The 21,594-nt window shown below is 38.6% G+C and overlaps 2 protein-coding genes and 2 non-coding genes across 4 annotated transcripts; 2 read left to right on the forward strand and 2 right to left on the reverse strand.

The window, feature by feature from the left end:
* Positions 1 to 296: 296 nt before the first annotated feature.
* LOC116294348 (tubulin polyglutamylase TTLL5) lies at positions 297 to 17,747 on the reverse strand. The gene is made up of 33 exons (XM_089024223.1): positions 17,032 to 17,747; positions 16,381 to 16,487; positions 15,805 to 15,887; positions 15,175 to 15,281; positions 14,711 to 14,774; positions 14,295 to 14,361; positions 13,957 to 14,039; positions 13,527 to 13,596; positions 13,085 to 13,169; positions 12,762 to 12,863; positions 12,509 to 12,600; positions 11,920 to 12,027; positions 11,420 to 11,501; positions 11,272 to 11,333; positions 10,926 to 11,008; positions 10,225 to 10,421; positions 10,061 to 10,123; positions 9,371 to 9,430; positions 9,231 to 9,291; positions 8,917 to 8,991; positions 8,635 to 8,689; positions 8,221 to 8,337; positions 7,536 to 7,749; positions 7,115 to 7,186; positions 5,917 to 5,965; positions 5,479 to 5,573; positions 4,973 to 5,024; positions 4,732 to 4,850; positions 4,175 to 4,351; positions 2,983 to 3,170; positions 2,238 to 2,345; positions 1,416 to 2,067; positions 297 to 1,141 (listed from the first exon to the last, which is right to left on the reverse strand). The coding sequence occupies exons 1-33, from the start codon at positions 17,148 to 17,150 to the stop codon at positions 1,063 to 1,065; spliced, it is 3,747 nt and encodes a 1,248-aa protein (XP_088880349.1). The 5' UTR covers positions 17,151 to 17,747; the 3' UTR covers positions 297 to 1,062.
* On the forward strand, positions 6,100 to 6,171 carry Trnaa-ugc (transfer RNA alanine (anticodon UGC)). The gene has a single exon. It is a non-coding gene; the product is annotated as a tRNA-Ala (tRNA).
* Trnaa-cgc (transfer RNA alanine (anticodon CGC)) lies at positions 6,904 to 6,975 on the forward strand. Its single transcript has one exon. It is a non-coding gene; the product is annotated as a tRNA-Ala (tRNA).
* Positions 17,748 to 18,153: 406 nt separating the features above from the next.
* LOC116294347 (putative ATP-dependent RNA helicase DDX49) lies at positions 18,154 to 21,267 on the reverse strand. Its single transcript, XM_031701933.2, has 3 exons — positions 20,996 to 21,267; positions 20,299 to 20,685; positions 18,154 to 19,949 (listed from the first exon to the last, which is right to left on the reverse strand). Exons 1-3 carry the CDS (start codon positions 21,256 to 21,258, stop codon positions 19,283 to 19,285), a joined length of 1,317 nt encoding a protein of 438 aa, XP_031557793.2. The 5' UTR covers positions 21,259 to 21,267; the 3' UTR covers positions 18,154 to 19,282.
* Positions 21,268 to 21,594: the final 327 nt, after the last annotated feature.

Consider the following 21,594-nt stretch of genomic DNA (forward strand, 5'->3'; position numbering starts at 1 on the left):
TGGGGGTTACTGGAAAACGCCTTGTGGCAAGAGAGAGAACAACACATCAAACAACGAAAAAACTCGAACAAAATGAGATGAGAAAAAAGGACCGCTTGTGTGATGTTGATACCAAGTGTGGCAGACAATGGAATTCACCAATGCTTTGCAGTCCACCATGCCATGCAAACTATTTAAAGTTTAGCCTTGAACTAGACACAGTGGTGAGACAACACCATGTTTGATGGTAGAGTGGTGATAATTGAGTGTAATAGTTACAAAAACACAATAGAAAACAAATATTTTATCGTGAGGTAGTGCTTTTAAGATAAGCTTAAGTGTATTTCACGGGTTTATAAAAAACACTCTATTGCTGTATAGCATTTTGCAACAGCAAGACCAGTTTTGAAGTAACAAACATTCCATTAAAATTACAAACATTTATTGCTTGTCACCATACAAAATTATAATTTTAATCTATAGATCTCAATATTGATAAACATTTCTATCAAAAAAACCTTTGTACAATCAAAGGTTGAAGAACTAGCCTGAAACCATAAATTAAGAGAAATACTTTTGTCTAATTAGACTTTGATAAAACTATCATCTTGGAGATATCAAATGTCTGGAAGCCATAAATATTGTATTGTTCAATTTGAATTAAATTTACAAACTGCGGCTGGCCAGAATACAAATGTTTGTCTTTAAAACCTATGGAGTTGTATTAATTCCTATGTACAGTTAAATAATAAACAAATAATGATAAGCAAACATTACAGTGACAAAGCTGTTTGGAGTTTTGCATGTTTAAATAGGTTAACCGTAAAATTCTGGTTTAGGATACGCTATACAAATACAGATCTATTCTCCTGGGCCCGGTTGTACGAAGGGTGGATGCGCTATCCAATGGATAAATCTTATCCATTTTTAAATTTATTGGATAACAGCATCGGCTTATCCACTGGATAAGGATTTATCTGCTGGATAGCGCTATCCAGGCTTCGTACAACTGGGCCCCTGTGTCACTATTCAAATGATGGATATTTTTGTTAGTAATTGCATTAGCTATGGTCCAATGTATTACTAGGAGTATCCATTGGTCAATGGATATGGAATATCTTGTTGTTTGTTAACCACCCCTTGATCATGGGAGGCTGCGAGCCTGCAACAGCAATTGTAATACGAAAATATTAGTAACATTGAATTGCTAAGGCAATGACATCTCAAAAAAAAAAAAAAAAAAACCCAGGAAAATAGGGAAGCATGGGTGGCATAGCTGCCAGCATTTGCCTTTCACCCATGCAACTAAGTTTTCTTTAAAGTTGCTTGTAGGTTCTCTGGTTTTCCTCTCTCTGCAAAAATCAACTTTGAAATTCCGATTGAAATTCAGTGGTTAAAAAGACATCTCTCTCTATTTATTTATTTTAAATGCTTACCTTGCCATACGTTTGGCATTAATAATCTTCCTGGCAGGGGAAGGTCCAGGAGGTGGGTGTGGTAGGCAGGGCTGCTGCGCAGAAAGCTTCTGTTCAGATAGCTTTTGATTCAACAGTTGGATATGTCGGTTATAATCGTCACGAGAGATGGACTTCTTTAACTCTAATGGTGCCTTTCTTTCATCTTCAAATCTTTCTCGATTCATGGTCTGGTCATCATGCTCTTTTGGTAAATCAATCCGTAACGATCGCCACTGGGAGGGATGAGATCTGGCATGCCGATGCATCGCAGTCTCGACCTCAGCATTACGTGGAAACTGTTCATCAGAATCATCTTGGTCGTAATTCACAAAAGAGTTAAATGTAGCATTGGCATTGGCATCTCTGGTATGTGACTTGACTGAATCTTTCTTGTAATACCCATGTGAGTCGTTATCTTGCTTGGTCATGTGACTTACAATACTGACATAACCATCATCATTTGTTTTCGTAAGATCTTGGTCTGCATTATGGTCTAGCTTTCTCAAAATGTCTCGCCAGTTGGTTGAGGTAGTGGTGTTGGATGCTAAGGGTGAGTACTGTCGGGCTGACTGTCTCTTGGCTAACTTCTGTAATGCATGAGCTACGGCTTGTTCACTTGTTTTTTGATAACCTGTGAGGGAAGTGAAAACGTTAAAGTGTGCAGCGAGAACTACTTTTCTTGGATTTACTTACTCTCTTTAGGCATTTCAAGAGAGTAAGTAAGAAAGACATGATGCAGGATAAGGCAAAAAAATGCTTAAATAATTCTTGTATTGTATCTACAAATACAAAGACACTTGCCCTTTTGTTGAGTTGTCGAGTCATCAGAATCATCAGTGGCAGAAACTTTGTAGTCACGTGATATTTTAGCAGAAAAAGGCCTGGACGCTCTGCTGGTTTTGTCAGAACCTAAGTCAAACGATAAGAGTTAATCCAAAAGAGGTTTCCAACTAGAGAAGGACAAGGAGGATTAGAATAGAATAGACCGTGTTGGAAAATGTTCTTGATATTCGTGCTGTGCAACTTAATATGGCAGAGTATAGTGTAAAGTTGACATGATTTTCCTTCAAGTTTTGCGCATCTGATCCAATTTTCAGCTATCCCATAAGTATGTTTTTTCACTTGCTATCGTTCTTAAGGGTGCGGTATTTTTTGCAGTTGCAGTGGTTCTAAATGGCACGGGCAGAATTGTTTCCATGGTATTCCATAAGCACATGCCCTTGACGTCCACTAAAACCCTATCTTGTCATAATCCATTTGGTCACGATCCTATTTTGTCACGATCCTATTTTGTCACGATCCTATTTTGTCACGATCCTATTTTGTCACGATCCTATTTTGTCACGATCCTATTTTGTCACGATCCTATTTTGTCACGATCCTATTTTGTCACGATCCTATTTTGTCACAATCCTATTTTGTGCGGTTCCTCGCGTGCTATTAAGAAGAACTGTTGCATCTATCGGCTGGACAATCCAATGTGAGCTTTGTGAACATTAACAAGTATTTATTCTTCCGAATGGCATCTGTAACCCAAGCTACCTACCTCGAGTTGAAGAGAATTTTGCCGAAGCAGGTCTACTCTTGGTCTTGTTCAGAGCTATGGAAGTACCGTAGGCAGATACAGCAGTAAGGGCGCGGTTATGTCGCTCGATTAAAGACGCATTACTGGGAGGTTCGTAGTCTTCTCGCGGTCTGGCCCAACCACTGTCTCCTTGGGCGCTACTACTTTTACTAACATGAGGGGAAAATAATGTTAATGTTTGGAACTATTAGAGCAGATAATGAGGATGATAGTATGTCATGATAGTAAGTTGTTTTTATTTTTTTGATCTTCATGGTACAAATATTGAGGATGACAATGATTTAGGGATCTTCATGGTACAAATATTGAGGATGACAATGATCTAGGGATCTTCATGGTACAAATATTGAGGATGACAATGATCTAGGGATGATGATGATAATGTTAATGATGGAGAAGGTAGTATAGATAATGGTGATATTGATGATGATGGTAACGACATGATGACGATATGATGGGAATGATACACGATGATGGTGGCGATATTGATGATGATGATGATTGTTGAAGATGATGATGGTAATTATACACGCTGACGGTGATGATGATGATGATAATACTCGTTGATGATGATACTGATGATGATGGTAATGATACACAATGATCGGGTGGCGACGATAATGATGATACTTGTTGATGATGATACTTGTTGATTATGGTAATGATACACGATGATGGTGGTGATGATAATGATGATACTTGTTGATGATGATACTGATGATGATAGTAATTATACATAATAATGATGGTGATGATGATGGTGACAATAAATTATGATGATGAAGCTGACAGTGATGATGGTGGTTGGTAGTGATGTGATGATAGTAATGGAAGTGGGGATGATTCAATCACCGTTTAGTCTATCTTAGGCTGCGTTCGTAATGTATGGCAGAGGGGAGGGGGGGGGGGGGGGCAGGTGAAATTCAGAGGTGATCGGGAAAATTTTGGTAGGAAAAAGGGGGGATGGGCAAATTTGTATCAGAAAAATGGGGGGGGGATGCACAATTTTTGGAAGAAGCTACGAGCCTTGCTTAGGGGGGATCGTATTCTTTTGCATGACTTTGAGGGGAGGTCTTAAGAATTAATTTTCACCTGCCCCCCCTCCCTCTGCCATACATTATGATTGCAGCCTTACGTAATAGATTATATATACCTCCGTAAGTGCACACGTAATGAAGTCTCTGGTTCTTTTCTTCTGTTCAGTCCCGTCTCTACGCTGCCTATTCCAACATCGTCTTCTTTAGCCTTCTCAGGGGGGCCACCCAGGAACACATTAGCACTCTTGTTAAGTTTGGTGTACCTGGTCAGTAAGTCTTCCAATTCTGTCTCACTGTCAGTAAGAAAATATTAATTACGGTAACGCAACTTTTGAAGAATATCCTGACGAGAACTTTAAGCTGACATCGTCTTACCCATTTACACGGAGCAATTTTCTATGCAACTTGTCTAGTAACAGCGTTGCGACACAATCTGCATGAGTGCTTACACGATGCAATGGAGACGCAAACAATTGCTGCAATTTGCTTTGCAACAATTGTTTTCAAATTGCGCTGTAGGCTACACACTGCAATGCTTGAAACAACTTGTGTCGCAACGCCGTTGCCAGACAAGTTGCATAGAAAATTGCTACGCGTTATTGCGCTTTTAGGCTGTCATCTTTGTTAATTGTGTTTATTAGCCCCGCACATTTTCATACTGTTCATAACGTACCATGCAATCGCCATGAAGATCTTGAAGTCCTCGTCTGCTATTTCATTGCCGTTGCTGGTGTTTCTGTTTAGTCCATACGTGCGGCTGATTTCTTGTCTTTTTTGGATCTGATTTGTTTCCTTCAAAATAGTAAAAACATGCTCTAACTGGCTGGAAGCACTCCCTTTCTCCCTCGACCAACCTGTCTGTCTGTCTGTCTTTCCATCTATAAGGAGTATTTAATCATTAGAGTCAGAAATACCTTTCCATAGACGTGGACAAAGTCTCCTAACTGTTTGGCAAGAATTCTTCTCCTGAAAAAGAGAGGTAAAACAACAGTTAATGCATTTAATGTTTGTCCTGGTCTTGATTGGCCACTGCTTTTGACGTGCACTGATGAGTTACCCTGATTTGAAGGTGAAGACACTCTGTTGCGTTATTCATTGTCCAATTATACGGCAGGATGTTTTGTGTTACTGCAGGACTGCGTCACGCTCCAGTAATGTGTCATCGAATTAATGAACTGATATACTCCTGTATTATGCCGAGACGCATTGTCAAGCTGCATTGCGTTACTGTTAGTTCTTTGCACCACTGCGGTGGATTACGCCACGCTGCGTTCTTCCGTCTTATTGCATTACTTAAGGTCAAGTCGTGTTGCTGGGTCCATCCGTCTTATTGCGTTACTTAAGGTCATGTCGTGTTGCTGTGTACTTCCGTCTAATTGCGTTACTTAAGGTCATGTCTTGTTGCTGCGCGTGACATTACCTGTCATGCAGCGGTAGCTTACGGCTTGGTATGACCACTTTGAAGGGCTGTTGGAGATTACCAGCCGCTTTCTTCAGGAATCGAATCACTAGGGACTGCAATAATAATTACAATACGTTAGTCAGGCTTACATAAGACAGGCTGAATGGAATCGAAACAGCGTCGCACACACGTTCATTTATATGCGCGCAGCTTCCTATTCAAGGCTACCGTCCTCATAGGAAGTCGTTTTTAAAACGACGCCAGTATGGAAGAAAAGAGCGCGTCTTTATTGATAGAAATTTGTCCTTTATTCATAGGGTGCAACTTCAACTTGTTTCTACACTTTGCGTATACAGTGAGCGCACGCGCTTGCGCCGTCGTCTGTGGTCGCGTCCTCTTCATGCATCACTCCATTCAAACTAAAGACAGAACATGATAAATAAATAATAACTTTACCATTTGTTCATCCTGTCTTGACGAGTCTGTAGAATCGTCAGAGTCATAACTGCAAGAAAAAACTTTGCTTTGAAAAAATCCCAGGCAAAAAATGAAAAAACAAAATAATTGTGGAATCTTTTAAAAAAAGAACATATTTTGGCACAAAGTCGTCTGTTAATTTGGTATCATTCTTAACAATTCGGGGATGTAGCTCAGTGGTAGAGCGTCCGCTTTGCATGCGGAAGGCCCGGGGTTCGATACCCCGCATCTCCAAATCTTTAGTTTTAGCATTTCTTTATTTACTTTCTTATATCTACTTTTTTCCACTGTATTGTTAGTAGTTCATTGCCTCAAAGCGATAGCAGCAATAACGCCTAACAAAGTTTAAAATAGGCGCATAATAATAGCGATAGTAGCTGTCAATAACAAAAGAGAATATTTGGCCTTTACGTAGCCTGAAATGCCTAGCTGCAATGCCTAACTAGCCTTCCCATTGCTCACGTACTAAGATAGCATTTCAGTTGACATCAAAACAATTTAACAAAATCAAGTGAAATCTTTAGATAGTTAACTCAAAACAACAATAAAACATGTAAATACCCAGTTACACTGAGCAATTTTCCCAGCAACTTGTCTTGCAACGTCATTGTGTAACAGGGGTCGTCTCGCACTTTTGTTGCGCGTAGAACTCTGTTATTCTTTTCGCAACGGATTGCAGCAACTGGCAACGCCATTGCACAGTGCTCATCCCCCCTTCCCCCAACAATTTTTTTTTTTTTTTTTGCAATTGTAAGGCAGATTTTTTTTTCAAGAGCGTTTGCGCACATTTGTCATTAATTCCCTAGGAGCCAAAAAATGTTGCGAGTTGCTGAGATCGCGTTGCAGTGTAACACCTCACCTCGGAAATTTGCAACGCTATATTTTCAAGCATTGCAAGACAAGTTGCTGAGAAAATTGCACGATTAGGGAAGACATCTTTCGACTATTACACTATCACATGAGACAGGGGATGTAGCTCAGTGGTAGAGCGTCCGCTTCGCATGCGGAAGGCCCGGGGTTCGATACCCCGCATCTCCATATTTTTGCTCTCTCTTATTCACAATATCTATTTTCCAGCAATCCTCCATTTCCGTTCCTATAAATTCTTTTACCTTTCTGAGCAAACAATCAGAGAAATTATTCCTAATAACTGAAGAGAATGAAAACTCGTACTTACTTGGCTTCATATATCAATCGTTGCTGGACACGTTGTAAGTACATTGCGAAGGCTTGGCGGGCTTGAAGTTTCCTGGAATCAAGACAAACAACCATTCAAATCATTGAAATCAGTCGCAAATAGAATCCCAATAAATACAATTTATCAAAATAATACTATCGCAAGTAAAGAAGTGGAGCTGCTCAACGGGGTCGAACTGCGAGGTATTTGAGAGCGCTCTCACATAGTCATGACGGAGGGCCCTGGGGTGCCTGTGATCCACTTTTCCATTTGCAGTTTATTTGAAACGTAAACCTGTTTTGGGGGAGGGGAGGGAGGGGTGATTTATTGACTAGTGGAGAGGGCCCGTGAGGATCTGGGACCGAAACTAATGACGTAATGACGGCACAATTCCTTTTTGAATACGACAAAATACACTTACGTAAGTGAACCAGACTTGTCCATGATGTCTTCAATGCGTATAGCTTTGAAAGTAGGTTGTGCGGATAGAACTCGTTTTGAGACTGTTTCGTTGGATGCCTGTGGTCTTGGAGGTCGAGCCTCTTTGGCTGACTGGACACGAGGTTTTGGTGCACTGAATGTAATAGAGCCGCTCGTCTCTAGAGTCGCCTGTGGTTGGGATAGACTGGTCCTCTCTGGGAAAAGATGGAATTGAAAGACAACTCGGAATACGAATTTGAATAGGTCACTCGCATTATAGCGTCTTATACTAACACTACCAGACTCCCTTGCACACTTTCTTCTGTTTTGTAAATTAGTACCAATTGTCGTCTTACAAAATACAAATTTGAATAAGAAAGAAAATTGGCGTAGCATTTTGGTAGTGAAAGTAAAATGATGCCATCATGCAAACAGCCTATTTGATATCTGAGCTTTTTCCCCTCCTTCTTGCTTCATCAAACGGTCGTGTTTGTGGGGGGAGTGGCACCGAGTATCTAACAAACATATCCGTCATCAAGGTGACGATAGAAAAAACTCAGGCATGTGCCGTGACCGTACATCCAAAGCGCTGTGATTGGTTCCAAGAATGTCATAAATACTATCTTTCCCGCGTACCGTAGAACGCGCACGAGCCAAGAATTTCTCTATTTTACTTCGACTGTTACCTTGTGGACGGTTGTCCGTCAATTCTATCGTAGGATTAGTCATGTCTCTCTGCACCTCATGGTGGCTGTCTTGCAGTTTGCTGAGCGAATGAGATGAAGGTTGTTGGTCAAGCGACCCTGTAATTTAAGTGGATAACAATCGTTTAAAAGGCATTGTTTAACTATGAAAAACGTGCGGTATAAACGTGCCGTACCGTGACCATGACACGGTGCCCGAGTATTTTAATCGTTTGACTATGAAAAACGTGCGGTATAAACGTGCCTACCGTACCGTGCCGCAGTGCCCAACATTTTTAAATTGCTACCCTATAGGCTTGCAGCGACTGTAAAATATATCCCAAATTACTAATAATGATTTGCACTTTATTTTAAGACCAAAGGTACCGAAATTGCGTTTGTTTTCGTTGCACATACCTGTACTAGGCGACTGAATGTTTTCTGTACTTCGCGACTGTAAAATAGCAGGACTCTAGTAAAACAAAATATACAGAAAAGTTGTAATAGTATGCGTAGACGGGCATTTTATTGGGCTACCTGTGGCAGCGCCGTGGGGAAAATATGCTGTGGGGTTTTTAGTTTGCTTTTCTTTTGAACGAAAATTGAAAACTTGCGCAATAGTAACGAAAGGATCTTAACTCAGTAGGTCTTTGCCGCCATCATATATGGGTTTCAGCGTGACACAAATGCGTTACTCACCCAGCTATCTAGCTTTCTCTCGTAGCACGTTATACGTGAAGTTATGCTCAGTTCTTCTTGACCAGCGATCGAGGGCTGAAATCATAAAAAACACCCCCAACTTACTTTGGGCATTTTTCCCCATATCATAACGGTTGCGCCCTTTGTACCGTTACTTTGCTTCGTATTGTTACTAGCGTCAATGCGAATATATAGACCTAATATTTTGACTAGCCACGCTAATTCGTCCAGTGACCGGACGCTCGAAAGCGATCGGCCTCTCCGAGCAGTAGCTTAGTAACAACGTAATTTAAAAAGATTAAAACAAATCATACTTCAGATTGCTCCAGAGAAGATCCACTCTGTGTCTGACTTGTACCATATGTGGTCAGATTTCTAGTATAGAACAAACACCACAACACTGATCAATATATTGATTTATTTTCTCTATCTCCTACATGCTGTTACAACTTACTTTGCTCTCGCTGTGGCTGAAGACAGGCTGGCGGTTGTCGGTCGGTGGATACTTGCTTTCCTGTTTGGATATACACATGTTGTTTTGAATAAAAACGATTCGCGATACAAAGTGGAACAACAGAGCGGTTATTGTATGAGTGGGAAAACATAGTCTTCAACGAAACCGTTCTTAGTGTCCTCATGCAAAGCCCACTCCCCACTAATCGTGCGCTATGATTGGTTCAACAGTGACAGATAACAGCAAGAGCCTCTTCTTGCTAGGCTGCACGATGTGCTGGAAAGCGGCGATTCATGTCGAGCGTCCATTTACATGTTTAAACACAGTGCGCGCACTGACGGTATTGCAGTCACTGAACAACAGAATAGAATATCCGTCACTGCCGTGATTGCGTGACTGTCGCGTCATACTGTACCCTGGGTTTCAGAGACTCTCTCTCGCTCCAATGTCCCTCGGTCATAGCATGGCTACGCTCCTCGGGCACTGGATCGAGAGGACGTCTGACATCCAGGACGTGACGTCAAAGCTGCTCAATTTAGAGGACAAAAAAAAAAACGATTTCAAAATCTCATGAGAATTGGAAACTTATTATGTCCTCCAAATTGAGCTGCATTCTGACGTTCTGCAAGGGCCTATTCATACTGCGTATATTCATATATAGATATATTCATATATATCCAGTGCACTTACTTTCCGGGAAAAAGTTTCGAATGGATCATTTGATTGTGGGTCGTTCGATGTTCCAGGAATGACCTAAAATCCATGCAATACATTAAGTTAGAAAAATTCTTATAAGGAAGGGGGAGTGTGGGAGGGGTAGGACCGGAGGACTGTCGTGCTTCACGTACACCTACCCATAGAGTTCCCAGGATTCTGACGTTGGAAAAATCCTAACAAAACCTCCACGTCTGTCGTGTTCTTCGTTGGTCTGTCGAAGGATTCTCATTTCCTCTGATGTCAAGGTCAATGTCTCGTCTACTTTCCTCCTGGAGGAAGAGGGTCGTAATGACGAGGAAGAAAGGACTGGCCCTGCTGACATGGTGCGCTGTTTCTGTTGGGGATAAAGCAAAATTATACTTCACTCCTAATTTTGTATCACAGGCAAGTCCGACCCTTAACACCATAGAGGTGATGCTGGTTAAAGCTCTCGGCTTGAAGCGTAGAAAAGGATGCGCGTATGAATATAATGTGAGCTGATGCTCTTGCAAATACTAAGATGCACTAAGAGCGATGTGCGTGATGTGTAAATACCTTCCATGATGAAGAAGCTAGGGACGAAATAATGATGATGGTGGTAATGATGATATAATAATATGATATAATAATAATAATAATAATAATAATAATAATAATAATAACAAAAATAAAAAAAATAAAATGATATAATAATAATAATATGATATAATAATAATAGGATATAAAAATAATATAATATAATAATAATGATGATAATAAAATATAATAATGAAATGATATAATAATAATAACAATAATATGATATAATAATAATAATATGATATAATAATAATAATAATATGATATGATAATAAAGCACCTGGTATGTCTTGTTGCTGGGAGCATAATCTGGTACACGGCGTATGGGGTTCCTCCGAACCAAAGGGTCGTGTGCTACATAACCTGTAGGGAAATTACATAATGTGTTTACTTGAACTAAGCTCCTCTGTCTACAAGATAGGCTCTTTTAAACTGAGAGGGTACTGTCGTTGGTGGTGGTAAATCCCTCGTTGTTGTTTGTGATGGTGGTTGCGTCATTTTTATCATTGTTGCTGTGCTAATTCCCTTGTTAACACAGTTTTATTTGCTGTAGTTGGTGGTATTAATCCCCTAGTTGTTGTTGTTAGTGGTAGTTGTGCCATCATTTTCCTGTTGTTGATACATACCAACAAGATTAAACATGTCTGTTATCAAATGAGACTTGATTTTTAAATCCAATGGAGATTCACTAAAGAAAAAAAAAAATTATAGACAATAATTTAGCAAGTTTTACTTAAGAAAACTCCAATATTTAATTTTTTTGCCCAGTCTTACCAAGCTAACGAAGGAGACAGATTAACTTCAAGAAGCCAGGGCCGCAGGCGTTCATCTATCAGAATATCAAAACCATATATCTCTGTGTAGATAGGAAAGAATCTTATCATAAACCATCTGTTGGACTTCACTTAGGCAACACAGAAGTGAGAAAGTACAAACTCAGGAAATAAAGCACATTTCAAAGACAAGATTCGTATAAATGGGTAAATAAAATCAAGAGAATCTTTTTGGTACTGTAGACATATCACATAAAGAAAACTGTTTATTTTCCTTTGTTTTGCTTAATTCAATGTGGTAACAACATGCTGATATAAAGCCAGTCCAACCAGCAAGTCCTGAATGCTTCCCCTTTGCAAGAAAACTGCTTTGTGTGCAAAGGTCATGTTAAGAAATGAAATGTGACCATGTCAGCACTGTGCCCAAGCATTGTTTTCTTGGTTCTAAGGATGGCATTAATTCTGTACATGAAAATAACTTCAATTTATTGTACATCTTACCGAAGCAGTTCCCTGGATGTGGCATAAACATTTTACAGGCAGAAGCGATGGGTAGTTCTCCAGCTATGATCGTCTTGATCACCACATCTTCAATCCTCATCATTAGAGCTATAAATATATAAATAATCAAATTATTGATTGAATGGATAAATAAAGTTTATTAATGAATGAATGAACAAACAAATGCACAGATGGATAAATGCACGGATGGATGATGGATAAACATATGCATGGATGGATGGATAGATGCATGGATGGAGCATTGATGGAGGAAGGGAGGGAGGGAGGGATGGATGGATGGATGGATGGATGGATGGAGGATTGAGGGAAGAAGGGAGAGAGGGAGGGATGGATGGATGAATGGATGGATGGATGGGTGGATGGATGGATGGAGGATTGAGGGAGGAAGGGAGAGAGGGAGGGATGGATATATTGAAGAATGGAGGGAGGGATAGATCATTAATGATAATGGATAGATCATTAATGGATGGACAGACAGATGGATGGATAGATGCATGGGTGGATGGACAGACAGATGGATGGTATAGCTCACTACATTACCATCCTGCAACATTTATTTTTTCATTACCTGCAGTGTCTCTGCCCTTCTCCTTCAGGTACCTCAGCAATGCACTCATGCTCCATTTGTTCCCATAATCCTCTACTTCTGGGTCTTGACAGCTGGATATCAAATCATCAGCCTATCATCAGTGAGGTTGAGGTGAAGAGGAAAATGAGAGGGAAAGAGAGGGAAAGAGATGGATGCAAAGGCAGAGAAAAAGAGAAAAAGGAAAAGCAAGAATAAAATGGAGAAAATCTACATTTCTGGATTATTATCTCACCTGACAAAGTTCTCACTTTTCTTGTTGACGCTGTAATTGGTCAAATGCATGTAGGTATTTCCAATATTCCTCACACTCTTATCATACTTGACTGTCGCAAATCTAAATGGCAACAGAGACCATTAATACAAATTATATGTTGGCTTATTGATCTGATAGATTTCTTGGAATTTCTTTGCTATAAATAAAGGCTAGAATTCAATTTTTGATTCAATTCAATTCAAACAAAACTATTATTTGACTAGTTTAACACAACCAAGTTCGAGGTCTGTAAATTAAGTATTCAAATTAAAATAAATTAAGTATTTATGAACCAAAGGTACCTTGTTAATCCTTCCTCATACAAGTATATTCTGAGAGGGTCATAGGAAGTGACTCCTACATACAGCCGCACATCAAACTTGAACCCTACAAAAAAATATACGGTTTTATTTAAGCACAGAACATGTTGAAAGATATTGAAACAGCAAGTTAGAATACAGTGGATTGTAATGGGTTGAGATGCCTGTGTCATACATGCTGTTAATCAATAATTGATTGGAGCGCCTGTGTTATACATGCCGTCAATCAATAATGGGTTTAGATGCCTGTGTTATACATGCATCAATTAGCAAGGGGTTGGGATGCCTGTGTTCTACATACCATCAATTAGCAAGGGGTTGGGATGCCTGTGTTTTACATACCATCAATTAGCAAGGGGTTGGGATGCCTGTGTTTTACATACCATCAATTAGCAAGGGGTTGGGATGCCTGTGTTCTACATACCATCAATTAGCAAAGGGTTTGATATGTATTTACAAACGAGAAGGTTTTCATCGAGAGGAACTTGACTTGGCTGAAAGCATGAAAGATGGCAAAGCCGGTATGCTACTGTTAGCATTGAACATATTTCCTATATATGACTATGACTTTGAAACTTACAGAATTCACGACCTCTGTTGAAGTCTAAGTCCAACCAAAATATTTGACATAGCTTTCTATGGGTTTTTCAAAAACTGAGCAAGATGGGTTTTAATTTTTGTTAATTTTTAATCTTAATTATAATCATTAAATTGTAGTTATTTTAAATATTCGAAAATTAATTATTATATTTATACATTTTTATTAATTTTTTAATAATTAATTTTGATTTTCAAATATTTTTAAAGATATTTTTTGAATACTGAAATGCATTAAATGTGTTTAATCAACTTACGTGGTTAGTGAGGTAGATCCCTCTACCTCTAGAGGAGGCAACTGGTTTAACGATCCATGGTCCCTTGTCCTTCATAAAAGCAGCTTTGGAATATATAAGCAAAATTTATAGGTAATAAATGACAAAGGAGAATAGGCAATTGTTCTTACTTAAAGTGTAAATGAACCCTTCAACAATACATTCAGTACTGATTCTACATGAAGTAAATAGTTGAATGGTAAAATATTTCTTGATTTGAGTGATGCGTCTCTATGTTATGAAGGTTTATACTAAAAATTGGAAATTCCTTTTGGGTAAGTGTTGGATGTGTGTGTGTCTCAAAATATACCAATACTTACAATAAAATTCATTGTACTCCTCTGGAAGTACAAAGCTGTTGGGGATGTAATCAAAATGCTTGTATCCCTAAACAAAACCAGTAATAAATTAAATCACATTACACTGAATAAAGCAACGTACATTTTTACAGTTCCGTTCAGTGACCACAAACAATAGTTCCAAGCTGATCGGTTGGAGTTGCCACGCATGATAAAAAGTATAGTATTCTTATGCCAGAAAACTTCAGCCTCAACTTGGAACTATTATTGGTCACTGAATGGAACTGTAAAGTGGAATATTTGTTTACATCATATCATGTGATTGCAAAAATGCATGTTATTCAGTTGGTAAAAGTATAACAAAAACTTGCTATATATGATGACTTTATTAATTGCAATATACCATTCATCTGTGCATTTCTTGATATTCTAAGTACCTTTAAATGTTGTAATCTTTGTATGTTTTTGTATAATCTGTCTTTTCTAGTCAGCTCATATGACCTGTGTATCCAAAATTAAAACAGCAAATGAAACTTGATGTGGGGTGTCATACCGTTGCTCACACAATTTTCTATGCTATTTATAGTGTCAGTTGGCATCATAAGAAAGTACAGAGCTGCCTTTTTTCTTGCAGTTTGGTTTTAATATAATTGTTGAATACTGGACATGGTCTGGTAGAGTTAGTTGACGCCCATGCTGATCGTGAACATTGAACACTAGAATTATCATGTAGAGCGCACACTTATTGCTGTGATTTGCATAAAAACTAAGAAGAAAGTTATTCAAAGAAAGTAGAAGATGAAAGTCACTTAAAATTCCTAAATATCAAATGGAAATTCAAGTTATTTAACCCAAAGTTTGGTTGATACGATAATTGCACATGACTGATAATAATATCTACCTTGGGAAATGGTTGACTTTCTGGAAGTCTTGCATCCCTCTCAGTGTGTGGGGTTTGAGGTGGGATCCTGTCCACATGAGGTTAAAACTGGGGCTATTTGGATGGACCTTAAAGAAAGATTAAAATAATATTGCATCATAGCATTGTGTTGCTTATGGTACAGCATACTAGAATATGATTTTTGGTTGCAAAATCTACTGTGACCCAATAGGGGTTTGCATCATCACTAGCCCACACCCATAGTACAGCTTGGACTGCCAGTGGTTAGATGGGAGAACAATAAAATCCCTTTGCACTTGGGGATTGAATTCTTTTTTATGTAAAACAATTGTATTGTTCCTGCTATCTAGGGTGGATCCAGGAATTTTAGAAGGGGGTGACTATTAAAAAGGTTTTACCAGGAATTAAAGGAAAAGGGGGTAACTGTTACTACTGATATACTGAGAAATTTGAGAGGAAGGGGGGTAACGAGTCACTCTCTGACCAACCCTGGATCCCCCCTGACCGTCTAGCATCGCTGCCATCACATGATGGTGCAAAACCTCTATACAAACATATGAAAGGAATAATACGATTATTATAAAACATGATATAAGAATACTTTTTTTTGAACTAGGATATTTAACCTACCTCTCTAAAGCAGTGGGAATTCAAAATACTTCTGACCAGTTTGCATTCCGTCTTGACAAACTTATATGCAAGATGATACTTTTCTGAAATTATTATAGGAAAATTAATAATAACCTGGATAATAAGAGACAAAATTTGAGGCACGCCTTTGCACAAGTCTTCCCATCTATAAATGATGCCAATGCAGTAACACCTTTCTTAACAATATTTGACACCAAGACCACTCTACATGGTTGGGTTTTTGGTTTTCATCAATTCAGACAATAGAAAATTCAATAGCTAGAGCCAAGAGCGCACAGTTGCCTGGAATACTCCAGTTTTGAGTTCTCTTTGCTCAGCCTTAGTCTCATGTGTGTGTTATTATATTAAGCTATTCAACCAAAACCTGTTATTGTTCCGTAGTACGTACAAATATACTATACAATTGACCTTAATAAAAGAAAAGAACACATTTGTACACAATCAAGGTGAAGACTGTGCAAAGGCGAACTTGAAATGAGAGTATTCTGGCTGTTATTTTGGGTCAAATTGATCCAAAAATAACATTGTGTGTATCAAAACTCTTCGAAAACCAACCTGCAACTTGTCGCTGATCTGCTTGCAGACCAAGAAGCAAAACATGTGGTGAGAAGGCCACTATTGGGATCTTCTTGCGTCCACCTGACCATTTTATAACATTGTAACTAGAAAGATCGTTGAATTTCAATATTTAATAAATAAGTGGAGTTTGCTTCAGGAGCAGGTACAGAATACCCTGCAAGTGATATGCAGCTGTCAAAACTCTTTGTATAATGAACCATACAACAATCAAAGTCATTGTTATTAAAGATGTGCATATGATTTGCAGGATGTTCTGTAGTTATATCTCGTTTCAACACCAAACCAAAAAGGTCTTCAAAGATAATGAATATCCAGGATATTTGGGGAGACTGGGAGATGAGGTCCAAAATCTTGAGACTTCTGGATAAAGGATTATCCGAGAGAGTTGGCAGCCCTAAAGAAAGGTGGACCTCTCTGGGTGGAGGGCAAAGTTAGGACAATGCGAATTTGATACTTTTAGAGATATCAGAGCGAATTTCCCTTTGCCCAGGAGAGAACAAACAAGCAACTATACTCTCACTTGATGGCAAGTTTGGGAAACACCCTCATGACCACAGCAGTGAAAGGCTGTGCATTAGCACAAAAAAAACCCCTTGCTTCCCTAACAAATATTAACTAACAAACTACCTTGTTGTACTAGTGGCTGTAGTAACAGCAACCTCTGAGCTCTCTCCTTCCTCTTCCTCAACCTCAATTTCTGCTGGATTGGCCTGACTATCCAAGTATTCATGCAACGGTCGTGGCATTTTAGATGCTTAAACCAAAGGGTCTGGCCTTTCAACGTTGTTAAATAAGCTTATAATCCACTTGACAGTAATAAATTGCTGCTAAGAAAATCTCTTTACTTTATGATTTAAGTTAATAATGTCAGGCTGTCTTCCATTATAGGAACATCAGATGACAGATAAATGAGATGAAACCTTGATTCCGAGAAATGAATATTGAGGCTTCATAATTTGGAAAAAAGAGAGACAACCGTTTGGATGAAGATAGTGAAGAGAAATCCTGTGTCTGTAGCTCTTTCCTTATGCCTCGTCTTAAATAGAATCCTCAATAACTTTGCTTGACAAATAACAGTATTTAAGTCCATTAATCTTGACGATGAGAGGCAAACTTTCAGAAGAAGTCAAACAATTCCTCCAATAAATTCAAAATTTCCCAAGATAAACAGTTTTTCACGCTCAATGAACCGTCCCTTCAACCAATGCCGCTTCAAATTCAATTACAAATCAACACGTTTTCACTTTGGCTTTGTTCTTGCTTGGCGTAAGTGTGTTAAACTCTATGACATTTTGTAGAAAAAGCTTTCAAAGTTTGAATCACTTGTCTTCGCGGTTTTTGCTTTCCGCCATTTTGTATACATTCCTCGTTGCCAGCCAGTCTCGAACTGCATGCTAGGAAAAATAAAAGATTACTTCCGGTTCGGAAATTGCTTCCGGTATTAGAAACGCTCTGCTGTTTTGTGGATGCTTCCCAAAGAAAACACATACATTAGACAAGACTACTGTGTAGTCTTGTTCTTTTGGTGTGTCCTGATTTCTTGCACAGTAGGGGAGTGGTTCACTTTAGCTCCAACCCTGCATTTGTTATAGTTCCGGTATGGACAAGTCTTTTGACATGCTGGCTATTTTGGATTTTGACATCATCTTCGGAAACTCTTGCAAACAGTTTTAATCCATGACATCAGAAGACATTGATGATGTCATGAAGCACCATCAGCATCTTTGCAAGATTTACTATCATGGAGTATTTTCTTCTATAAAGTCATTTTATTTGGTATTTAATATTTATACATTTTTATATATCCTTGCTAATCAGCAAATGCTTGCTGATTTCAAACTGATGACTGAAGAAGACTAGCCCGATACTCATCCATTTTGCAAGCAATCTCAACTACAGTTGTTTCTGCAGTATGCAAGCTACACTGGCTGTGGATACAGAGTTGGATGATACACATTTGGTTCAATGTCTGTGTTTTTCTCAACTCTTTTAACAGTGATGGGAAATGGGTTAAAAGTCCTATAGCATTTTGCTGGGTAAAATTAGGATCTGGCAGTGTCTACAAATCCTAGATTTGTAAACCTCCAAGAGAAATAGACTGTCAACAATAATATTTTTCTTAGATGTATACCCTTTGAGTAATCTTTGAGAGAAAAATGACATCATTAAAGAAAAATGTAATAATAATAATGATAATGATAATTAAGTTTTGCCAGGGTAAGCTCGTCAGCATAAAGCTGTTATCAAAGAGTGCCCTGGGGCAAATAAAATATCAACAAAAACAAATAATGAAATTAAATTATATGAAATCGTATAAATTGTATGAAATTAATCTATACATATATATTTCTGTGTGGGTGTTATAAAACTATCAATTAAAAATTTTTTCATTTTCACCCCTTCAAATGTCTTGAGACGAGACTTAAACTGAAAGACTGTATTTAAGTTTTCTATGTTAGAAGGTTATGCGTTCCAAAGCTTAGGTTCACAGATGTGGAAAGTGTGGTCACTATATGTACAAGACATAGAATACGGGATAACAAGTAACCCCTTGGGGGCCAAGCACAAATTGGGTCTAGTTGCATAGGGCATTAACAGATCGCTTGTATAAGCAGGTGCAAAACCATAAATGTATGAAGCAATTTATATCATATTTATATTAAGTATATGATAATAATTATTAACATAGCTTAAATTCATTGTAATAATAAAGAGCTGGTTTATTCTTGGCATTTAATACTCAATGGTCTTAGTTTTCAAGACAAGAATTTGTAAAGGTTTGTTTATTTGTCTTAATAACCACTAGTGGGGTGGACAATTTCATTACAATATTGAATTATTTTTCAAATTTGAACTAACAATATTGTCTTAGTCAAAATTATGTGGAATGTTTTCGTTTCTTTTTCTTTTGCTTTGCATCAGGGTCCTTTCCATCTAACAAGTCCTTCTTTCGTTTGTTAACTTTTCGTTTCTCAAGAATATCACTGTCCCTTACTTTCAGTTCAGCTTCCCGCCTAGCAACTAGCACACCTTTTAAGAGAGTAAGTACTTCCTTCTCTGAGGTTTTGAGCTCTGTCAGTTTTGTATTAATTACAGCTTCAATCGCTTTAACCCTTTCAACATCATACTGCGTTACCAAGGTGACAGCCATGCCACCTTTTCCAGCCCTGGCTGTTCGTCCGACTCTGTGAATGTAATCTTTGGGTGATGCCGGCACATTGCTATTGACAACCAGCTCCACAGCAGGTATGTCTAGACCACGACTAGCAACATCTGTCGCAACAAGGATTTTTACAAGTCCTGATTTGAATTTTGATAATGCTGAGAGTCTCTGTGCTTGTGACATCAATGAGTGCAGAGCTACACATGGAAGGTCTACCTTACGAAACAAAGAAGCCAGAACTTGGCAGTTTTTACATGTGTGTGTGAAGACAATGATGGACTTCTGCTCATCTTGTTCTCGCAATAAGTGTACTAGGTAACAGTCTCGCACATTGGCAGGAACAAGCTGGTATCTTTGGTCTAGTTCTGCTACAGTAGCAACACTAGTTGAAAAAATAATAAATGAACAAGTTAATGAACAAATGATTTAAAATAGAAATAAACCCTACATGGACTCTAAGTTTTGAAACAACATTTTTTTGGTAGTCTCTCCTTTACAAATCTGAGATTTTTTTCACTCCCCCTCCTCCCAAATTGTCCCCCAAGAATTGTAGAAAATAATCAATATGAAATTACCCACATTTCTTGACAGTGTCCTCTAAATTTTGACTGAAAAACATAGTGTTCCTGGCTCAAAATCAACAAAGCCCCCAACACATAAATTATGAACTGCCCCTAAGAAAGATTTCACTCAGCTGTCTGTAACATCATAGTAAGATCAACATTACTTACTCAGATTTCACTTCATAACAGAAAGGTTCCGCTGTTGATATTTTCTTGAGTTCTTCCATTGTGTCAGTTAAGGTGGCACTAAACAGAAGTGTCTGTCTTTTTTTTGGCACCTTGTCAAATATAACACCCAGATCATCGCCGAATGATGGATCAAGTAATCTGTCTGCTTCATCAAGCACTAAGAACTGTATTTTGCCAATATCTAAAGTGTCTGTGCTCTTAAGGTGGTCAGCTAATCTTCCTGGGGTTGCTATGACAACATGGGGTTTTTGTGCCAAGTCGATGGCTTGTTTCATCATGTCCATACCTCCAATGATCACACATGATTTTAATCCAATTGGCTGTCCAAGAACTTTGAATTGGTCTGCTATTTGTAATGCCAGCTCCCTAAGACCAATAAGAAAATCTTTTGTAAATAATGTTCTTCTTTATAATAAAGCTAAAGTTTCAAGCTCTGGGCTGATCTAAGTCAGGGCACGGCTAAATCACAAATAAAACCCTGAAAACAACCTCTGGGCTGATCAACGTCAGAGCATATTAAACTAAATCACTGGAGTCAAGGAATTAAATTCAAGATCCCAGAGGTGAAAGGCGAATGCACCACCACTACACCATCCTCGATTTCCTTACATTAAATCTTAGCCCATCTCCCTGCATCTAGCTTGACCATTTTCAATTTTTAAGACGATCAACTCACCGTGTAGGAGTTAAAACAACAGCAAAAATCCCGTAAGGATCCTCGCAAAGCTTCTGTAAAATCGGCAGAGCAAAAGCAGCAGTTTTTCCACTGCCAGTCTTAGCACACCCAATACAGTCACGACCAGCTATTATAGGGGGTACACAGTTAATTTGAATCTCAGTAGGTTTCTTTATTCCCATGGCTTCACACTGTTTCACTAGCCAGTTATTTATTCCTAACCTTGAGAAGGAAAACACGTTTGATTCATCTTTGTCCGCCATCTTGTTGAGTAATACCACCGCGCTCAGCATCCTGGGAATTTTCTTGAAGCAAAGCTTTCTGGGTAAATCGCCGAAAGCTTATAGGAGTGTGTGGGAATGTACCTTAGATAATGGGACTCTAATGGATTGGATGGGACTGCATTGGAATGGATAAGATATGACTGTGATAGATTGAATGGGACTGAGATAGATTGAATGGGACTGAGATAGATTGAATGGGACAGAAATGGATTGAATGGGACTGAGATGTATTGGATGTAACCAAGATGGATTGGATGCGACTGGGATGGATTGGATGTGACCGAGGTCAATGGAATGTGACTGAGATGGGTTGAA

Source organism: Actinia tenebrosa, unplaced genomic scaffold (assembly GCF_029948245.1).
Source record: "Actinia tenebrosa isolate PJP-AT-01 unplaced genomic scaffold, QUT_ActTen_1.0 PGA_scaffold8__29_contigs__length_14323225, whole genome shotgun sequence".
Taxonomy (NCBI): domain Eukaryota; kingdom Metazoa; phylum Cnidaria; class Anthozoa; order Actiniaria; family Actiniidae; genus Actinia; species Actinia tenebrosa.